Source organism: Dermacentor albipictus, chromosome 1, assembly GCF_038994185.2.
Source record: "Dermacentor albipictus isolate Rhodes 1998 colony chromosome 1, USDA_Dalb.pri_finalv2, whole genome shotgun sequence".
Taxonomy (NCBI): Eukaryota; Metazoa; Arthropoda; class Arachnida; order Ixodida; family Ixodidae; genus Dermacentor; species Dermacentor albipictus.
In genome coordinates this window covers 494,999,735-495,008,859 of record NC_091821.1, presented here as the reverse complement: position 1 = coordinate 495,008,859, position 9,125 = coordinate 494,999,735, and the positions used below count along the sequence as shown (strand labels likewise).

At 47.6% G+C, this 9,125-nt stretch overlaps 1 protein-coding gene across 10 annotated transcripts in view; it reads right to left on the bottom strand.

Annotated features, from left to right (window-relative positions):
- Window positions 1-7,148: 7,148 nt before the first annotated feature.
- Window positions 7,149-9,125, bottom strand: part of LOC135908817 (uncharacterized) — a 60,547-nt gene continuing 58,570 nt past the window's right edge. For 9 of the 10 annotated variants that reach the window (XR_010566437.1, XR_010566443.1, XR_010566440.1 and 6 more), the window contains one exon: window positions 7,149-7,407. Coding sequence is in view for 2 of the 10 variants with exons in the window: in XM_065440653.1 (XP_065296725.1) it covers window positions 7,244-7,407 (164 nt within the window). In the remaining 8 variants the exon portion in view is untranslated. Of the gene's footprint in view, window positions 7,408-8,678; window positions 8,737-9,125 lie in introns of all 10 variants that reach the window. The other variant, XR_010566438.1, reaches the window with a different exon arrangement.

Sequence of the window (9,125 nt, the reverse complement as noted above, 5' to 3'; positions counted from 1 at the left end):
TTGGTTCGGGTTCTGCCAAACATTGCAGTGTTAACCAATGTCTTTGCGTATGGCGAGTGATTGCATATATGACACAAATTTCGTGAGGAGAGTACGAATGCAAAGCCATTGTTTCATTGCCTCTTTCCTAACACTTTGGGGTGGCTGCTGTTTTGATGAGTCGAAACCTGGCTTATGCAGTATGCGCAAATGGGCATGTGCCTATTCTAGGCCCATCTCATAGAACAGGTATGTGACGCTGCGACACAAGTATACAAGCCTTAATAAAGCAATGAAGGGGGCTAGTTGGTGAGAGTTCATGGTTATATTGCGCTCAGTTTTAAACAGACGATATTGAACGACGTATGCCTGACCCGAACTATGATCACATTCCGTGAACTTGTCATATCTTTTATACCCCCCCCGCGCCATATCTCCTTGTATATAAGCGCGTTATTTAACAGTAATAAACAGTTGGTAGTTTGCGCTACGTCCGTCCACGTCCTGTCCTTCCTTAATATCGTCTGTGTAAAATTGAACGCAATACAACTATGGATATACAAGCCTTACATGTAGTATACATTTGTGCATACACCTCTTGTCAACTTTCTTCACTAAACAAGCACATGTCAACTTCATCCTGACTCCAGCGAGAACAGCTACAGGTGATAAGGTGGCTTCCCTGCATAACATGCTTGTGACATCTGCTACTTCTAGCTTTCCAAGGCAAATACACTTTGCATCATTTGGATTGCAACAGTGCATTGGATATGAATGTTTCCTACATTCTGTTAACCACTTTACATAGATTTTAACATGTACGTGGGATCTATACGATTCCTTTTTGTACTTCAGTGAAGAAACATTACAGCATAAAGGAAGTACTATAATGCACAGTGTCATTGTTGTGCTAGCTGTTACAGTGAGGGTGACAGAAATGTGAGCGAATCCCAAAGGGGGTGCACTCTAACAAAGCACCTCAATGTCCAGCCACACAGGAAGAATAAGAGAGACTGACATGCTCTCAGTTTGATAAGCAACTTGTATATGCACACATTCTCCGACACGTATTATGCACTCTAATACGCGTGCCCCTATCCCATACACACAGCTATGCATTCGCAAGCGAGTAGTATGTGCACGACAGTGGTCAAATGATTAGAGTGTCAGGTTGTTGTGCTGGGACACAAGTTCGGGCTCACTATAACATTTTTGTTTTCAATACAGAAGACGGAAACGAGGCAGGACGTAAAATTGATTACTGCAAAGTGCTTGGTATGAATAAAGAATTCTTTGCAGTAAAAATGCCCAAATCTAGCACATGCAAGTGTGCATTCCCACATACCTGAAGTGGATTGAGGTGCAGCACATTGCAACTGCAGCGCTTTTGCCACAAGGTTGACGTGTATAACAGTAAAGAGCGTAGCAACAATGGTAGCTTTTTCACATAACTAAGTTGCATTGCGGTGCAGCACGCTCCAACAGCTGTGGCTTCTGTACAAAGCTATTCTGAATAATGCTGCAGCATGATGGAGCATATTTTTAAGACACAACCTAGAGGCTCTTTACATGCACTTCAATGATTTTATGAGCAGCTAAAGTAGTTCTGAGTGTCGCAACGATGTTTTTCTTTTCACTTATCAGACTGCAGAATGCCCATTTCTACATTGTAGTAGGGCAAATAAGTAGTTTTTTTTTTAATCTCAATGCCTTTTAATCAATGTGGTGTTATCATGACCACACTATATTAGAGAAAATATGAAAAGTTCATATAATAAACTCAATCTTTTGATAAGTGTTGCTTCTAGTATCACTGAAAATCATGTCAATAAGCTTGGAGAACTGTCTCCTACGTTATCGCTGCATCGGGGCGCAAGTAGTAAGTAATTATACAGGAAGCGTTTTATTTACCGTGATTGGAGGATTGGAGTAGATTAACGAGAGAGAAGCTCCTTGGAGAGGCCAACCCGACGACATGGTGGCCAAAGCAGCAGCCAAGCACCTGTGGCAAACTAAACATTTTGATGGCACCGGTCGTAACGCTCTCCTGGCAGATGCTGCGAGGCTAATAAGCGAGATCGAGCGACTTCACGAGCGTACTCCGTGGCAACGTGGGGCACAAAAGGTAGGATGGTGTCAAAGGGCAAAGTTGGGTCACGACCCTACAAAAGATAAAAGGTTAAATATCTTGCGGCGCCATGTCGGGACGAGTTATACGCGAATGTCACGAAGGCCAGCGTGGCCTCCCAGTCGCAGTGATCATTGGAAACGTACATCGACAGCATCTCTGCGAGTATTCGGTTGAGACGTTCCGTAAGACCGCTCGCTTGTGGGTGGTAGGTGGTGGAGTTGTGGATGACCTCCTCCGCAAGAGCGGAGGAGGTCGTCCACAACTAGAGACAAGAACGAGCGGCCATGGTGTGTAAGTAACTGTCGAGGTGTACCGTGCTGGAGAATGACGTTGGGAAGGAGAAAATTGGCGACGTCAGTTGCGCAACTTTTCGGCAACACATTTGTTATTGCGTAGCGTCTCGCGTAATCAGTAGCAACAGCAATCCACTTATTCCCTCTCGTCGTCGTCGGAAAAGAGCCTTGTAGGTCAAGGCCTACGCGAAAGAACGGCTCAGAGGGAACTTAAATTAGAGGGAGCCAGCTGACAGGTGGCAGGGGAGGTTTCTTCCGAAGTTGACAGAATTCGCGAATTTCGACATAACCACGCGCAGAGCGGTGAAGACCCGGCCAGAAGAACTGGCCTCGTACGCGGTCGTATGTACGCAAAGTTCCAAGGTGTCCCACCATCGATGCATCATGAAGTTGTTTGAGAACGACGGATCGCAGATGAGGAGGAAGGACAAGGAGCCACTCAGAACCGTCAGGGTTGATATTGCGGCGGTAGAGGACGCCGTAGTGCAGCACGAACATGTGGCACGTGCCGTCAGCGTTGCCAGATTGCACTCCGGTGATGATGGAGTGGTTTGCGCCGCGCTGTTGTTCAGCGTGCATGTCAGTCAAAGCCATCGCGCAGGTCATTGGATCATGCGCAACAGGATCAGGTGGATCAACGGGGTGACGAGAGAGGCAGTCAGCGTCCTTGTGGAGGAGCCCAGTCTTGTAACTGACAATAAATGAAAATTTCTGGAGCCACAAAGCTCAGCGTCTAAGCCGTCCTGTCGGTTCCGGAGGGAAGACAGCCGGCCGAGTGCGTGGTGGTCTGTAATGACCGAAAACGTGCAGCCGTACAAGTATGGCCGGAACTTGGCGCCAGCCCAAACTAAAGCCAAGCACTCCCGCTCAGTGATCGGGTAATTTCACTCGGCAGGTGATAGCAGGCGGCTGGCGTGAGCTATCACGCATTCGGTACCATTCTGTTGTTGAGAGACAACAGCGCCGATGCCATGGCCGCTGGTGGCAGTGTGGACTTCGGTCGGTGCAGATGGATCAAATTGGGCAACTATAGGAGGGTTGGTCAGAAACCCGATGACAGCAGCAAACGCATGAGCCTGCTCCGGTCCCCATGAGAATGGCGTGTCCTTCATTAGAAGATCGTTCAACGACCGAGCAATCTTTGCAAAGTTTTTGACAGAACGGCGAAAGTAGGAACACAAGTCGACGAAGCAGCGCATGCCAGAAGCAGAATGTGGCACAGGGAAACTGCGTGCAGCGCAAACTTTTTCCGAATCTGGTTGGACCCCGGATGCATCATAGACGTGTCCCAAAAGGGTAATCTGACGGCACCGGAAGTGACATTTCGTAGAGTTCAGTTGGAGGCAGGCTTTCCGGAAGACCGTAATAAGGGCAACGAGTCGGGTAAGGCACCTGCCGAACGCGGGAGAAAAAACAATAACGTCGTCAAGGTAACAAAGACAGGTGGTCCTTGCAGAAGAGAGTCTATCATACGTTTAAATGTTGCAGGAGCCTTGCATATGCCAAAGGGCACTACTTTGCACTGAGATAAGCCCTCTGACGTGACGAAGGCCGAATTTTCGCGGTCTAGTTCTTTAACTGAAATCTGCCAGTAGTCGGATCGAAGATTAATGGAAGATAAATATTTAGCTTGGTGCAAGCAGACCAAGGCGTCATCGATGCATGGTAGTGGGTAGACGTCTTTTCGCATGATCTTGTTTAAGTCGCGATAATCGACGCAAGAATGCCAGGTACCATCTCCCTTTTTCACATGGATGACAGGCGAAGTCCAATGGCTGGCTGACAGCTCCATGACCCCTTTGACGAGCATATGGTCCACTTCTGATTAGATGACTCAACATTCAGCATGCGATACACGATAGGGAAGCCGAGCAATAGGTTTCGTGTCTCCAGTGTTGATACGCTGGTGAACAACAGATGTTTGTTCTACAGGCTTGTCGCCGAAATCAAACATGTGAAGGTACGATTCGAGGAGGAGACGTATGTCCGTGGCCTGTGTAGTGGTGAGGTCAGGTGCAATCATCTTCGCCAAGTCATCCGTTAAGGAACCAGAGCTGTGAGCTGCAATTGGTGCTAAGAAAGCACTCTCAGCAATCAGACTTTTAATGTCAAATTCGGAAGTATTAGAAACGCTGGCCAAGAACATGCCGGCTGGAAGCACTTGAGGACACATGCTGAAATTCAGAAGCGGAAGAACGACGTTGTTGTGAGTAGTCCTCACCAGCGTATGCGGAAGAGCAACGTTCCGCTTCAAAAGCACGTCGATGATGGGGCGAAGGACATATTCACCGTCGGGAATCAATGGCTGTATGGTCAAAGCGACGTAAGTGACTGCCTCAGTTGACAGACGCACATCTTGAAGCGAACACAAGTGCGGTGGAGTGGTGCTCGGAGCATCGCCGACTTGAGGCAGTTCCAACTAAAGAACGGCGGTTTCGCAGTCGATGAGGGCGGAATGATGGGATAAAAAGTCCAATCCAAGGATTAGGTCGCGAGGGCAGTTGTCGATCACAGCAACGAGAACAGAAGTACGGCAGCCGGCTATACTTATGCGCGCAGTACACATTCCAAGTTTAACCAGCACGCCACCGTCGGTCACACGAAGCACTCGGGCAGCTGCTGGGGTGAGGACTTTCTTTAAACATCTACGTAGGCTACCACCCATTACTGAAACGTGGGCTCCAGTGTCGACGTTTGCTTGGACAGGTAAACCGTTTATTTTAATGTCAATAACACTTCTCTTTGTCGACACAGATAGAGGATTTGCTGCAATAGTGGACAATGCAGCACCACCTCCGAGGGCTGCATTTCTTAGTTTTCCGGAAGCGAGAGGCCAAAGGCCACAGGGGACGAAAGGGGACGTGGCTGCGGTGAACGGGAAGATGGGGGACGACGGGTATCCGCGTGGCTATGGTGAGCGACTGTAACACATACTCCGAGCAGAGTTGTCAGCGCTGTTAGACTGGGCGGTGGGTGAAAGATTGCGGGAATTTCCTTTAAAACGGCTCAGGATGGTCGGCGTGCGAGCTATTGAGGGCCACGAGTTGCGACAGTAACTGGCGACATGACCAATGCGGCCACAGGTGAAGCATATCGGCTGGTCGTCCGCGGTTCTCCACTTAATCGGGTTGCGATAATGTGGAGAGAAGAGTCGTGGTTTAGCGAAAATGGTAGACGGGCGTTCGTTGGCTTTTGGGTTGGTGACAGCACAGACAGAATGTTTTCCAAAGTTTTCAAGTTACTCTCGAACGATGGCTTGCACGAGGGGAACTGAAATAGGGGTATCATCAGGGCTACGCGAACAGGAAGCTGCGGGTGCCATCGCGTCGAGTGCGCATCAAACGATTCACACCACGTCCTCTGATGGCGATGCATGCTGCTGTGGGGGCTGATCTTCAAACGTCGACGTTGCGGCAGTATTGGGAAGTCTGGTGAATGGGTACAGGACGCACGGCTTTTGGCCTGCTCGAATTTTCAGCACTCTTTGATGGTAGCATCCACTGTAGAGCAGCTTTTGCACATGAGCAGATTAAAGGCGTCGTCAGCAATTCCCTTGAGCACATGCGCTACCTTCTCAGCCTCTGCCATGTCGCGATCGGCTTTACGACAAAGCGCCAGCACGTCCTGGTTATACTAAACATGGGACTCTGTGGGGGATTGGGCACGAGAGGCCAGTATCTGCATTGCGGCAATTTTATGGCCGGTTGGTTTGCCAAACAAGTCTGTTAACTTCTCTTTGCATTGGTCCCACATGGTCAGCTCCTCTTCATGAATTTTGAACCACACGTTTGCCGTGCCTCTTAAGTAGACCAGCAGGTTAGTTAGCATAAGCGTAGGGTCCCATCTGTTGATTGAACTCACACTTTCGTACATGGCCACCGACTATTCAACGCCGTCTCCATCAGCAATGCAGAAAGTTCCCGGATCTTTGCGTGCACAACCACAACCGAAGGGCACAGCGTCGTAGCGGGCGATGCTGATGCCGGAGCGATGGTGATGCCGTTGATCCCGAGTGCTCGCCGTCATTCAAGATGAGGACGGTGATGCGACATCCACTGCGGAGATCGGTCTCTAGCCGTGGTACCCCGCACCTCCCACCAATTTGTTACGGGGATGTTGGGAATATAGACTGAATATATTTACAGTATATATGCAATCAAAGTCAATGTCGTCAAGATGGCTGACCAGCAACAACACGCAGCAGTTAGCGTCTCGCGATCTTCTTCTTCCTCTCTCTCTTCTTTCATACTTCCGCAACACTATCTTCATACGTCGCCTATGCTTGTGGAGTCATGCAATAAAGCTGCAGGCAGTGCCTTATTACTATGACGGAGTGTTATTATTAAGGTAGAGGGATGACATACATAACGTTTACCGTTTGTACTTTGTTGCAATCACCTTGCTTTTTCAGTGCGTTGGGAGAGCACCTGGATCAGCAAACCTGTAATAATACTTTCATTTGGTGTACACCCGCTCTCATATGCATATCAATTGTGAAAAAATCATAGCTGTGAAAGAATCGCAGATTGGTCTTTCTTTTGCAATATCACCCTAAAGTTTTAGAGACATTTAATATTTTGGTAAATGTGAAATTTGCCATAATAGCTTGCCTTCACCAATAATCACACATGTGCATCTTCAATAAAACTTGGAAGTTTAGGGCGATTGAGAAATCTTAGAAGAATCTGTCACCCAGATGAATGGGACCGCATCAAATCTGCGGTGCGTAACAGAGAAACTGCAGAAACAATAGAAAATATGATTAATTTATTTAAACTGACCGGCCCTCTGTTCCCATCTCCTGGATCGCGACACAAATTATATCTTTCTTTGATTTACTTCAACCTTTCGTATTTTTCTCCAAGGCAGAGCAATTTCCCGGGTGATACAATACTTGCGCAGTTTTCTCACAAGAGGTGGCATACACGTTGTCACAGCATTGGGAGGACGCAGAGTTCTCGAAGTAGGCATTTGTCACCAAGAACTCGCACGCACGATGAGACACTGCAAAAAGAACATCGTAATCAAAGAAAATTAAAACTACAATATATCCTGAAAATTCCTGAAACGATCTGGCTATAAGGCAAGCGGACGGGGGGACTCTGGATTGATCTGACCACTGGGGTTTCATTCTGTGTTCTTGTGTCTAGCAGCGTAACGCCATGGTAGCTAAGCCACCAGGCCGGGTATTCGGAATCCAAACTGGAGCTTGTCTCTTCTGCCTGCTACTTATACATGACGCTCAAGGTCCTCGGTAAGACTCTTGCGTAAAACACGGGCAATGTTCGCAAAAGAGCTGGAACCATGGCGTTCGACATACATTGATGTGAGACATAACAGCACAAGTTTAAGTACAGTGGCGGCGTATCAATGGAGGCATCCGACGCTTTAAATCACACTTGAAAACATACATTGATAATACGGCGTGTCAGTGGCAAAGAGAAGCCACAGCGAGTCTGGAACGTTTCTCTTGTTGGGAATCGAAACACGGCACGTGCACTCTCATACCAGTCGTAGTGAACAAAGATTATGAGGCATTCCTTAGCTCCTAAATAGCATTGTTAAGATAGTTCATCATCATCATCAGCCTGGTTACGCCTACTGCAGGGCAAAGGCCTCTCCCATAATTCTCCAACTACTCCGGTCATGTACTAATTGTGGCCGTCTTGTCCCTGCAAACTTCTTAATCTCATCGGCCCACTTAACTTTCTGCCGCCCCCTGCTATGCTTCCCTTCCCTTCGAGAGCAGTCCGTAACCCTTAATGACCATCGGTTACCTTCCCTCCTCATTACGTGTTCTGCCCATGCCCATTTCTTTTTCTTGATTTCAACTAAGATGTCGTTAACTCGCATTTGTTCCCTAAGCCAATCTGCTCTTTTCTTATCCCTTAACGTCACACCCATCATTCTTCTTTCCATAGCTCGTTGCGTCGTCCTCAATTTGAGTAGAACCCTTTTCGAAAGCCTCCAGGTTACTGCCCCGTACGTGAGTAATGGTAAGACACAGCTGTTATGCACTTTTCTCGTGAGGGATAATGGCACCCTGCTGTTCATGATCTGCGAATGCCTGCCAAACGCACCTCCCCCCCCCCCAAGCCCATTCTTGTTCTTGCGATAATTTCAGTCTCATGATCCGGAACCGCGCTCACTAACTGCCCTAACTAGATGTATTCCCTTACTACTTCCAGTGTATCGGTACCTATTGTAAACTGCTGTTCTCTTCTGAGACTGCTAAACATTACTTTAGTTTTCTGCAGATTCATTTTTAGACCCACCTTTCGGCTTTGCCTCTCCAGGTCAGTGAGCATGCATTGCAATTGGTCACCTGCGTTACTAAGCAAGGCAATATCATCAGCGAATCGCAAGTTACTAAGGTATTCTCCATTAACTCTTCTCTAATTCTTCCCAATCCAGGTCTCTGAATACCTTCTGTAAACATGCTGTGAATAGCATTGGCGAGATTGTATCTCCCTGCCTATCTCACCATACCTGTACGTATTTTATGAGACAGAATAAGGCTCTGAAGAAATGTGTGCGTGGTTGAAATGCAAAACAATGGCAGCGGTCAAACATATAGTGAGCATATCGGGCAGGTGAATTCTCCTCAATTTGGAAAATGTTGGACTATTCAAATGATCAAGCAAGGCAATATCATCAGCGAATTGCAAGTTACTAAGGTATTCTCCATTAACTCTTATCCCTAATTCTTCCCAATCTAGGTC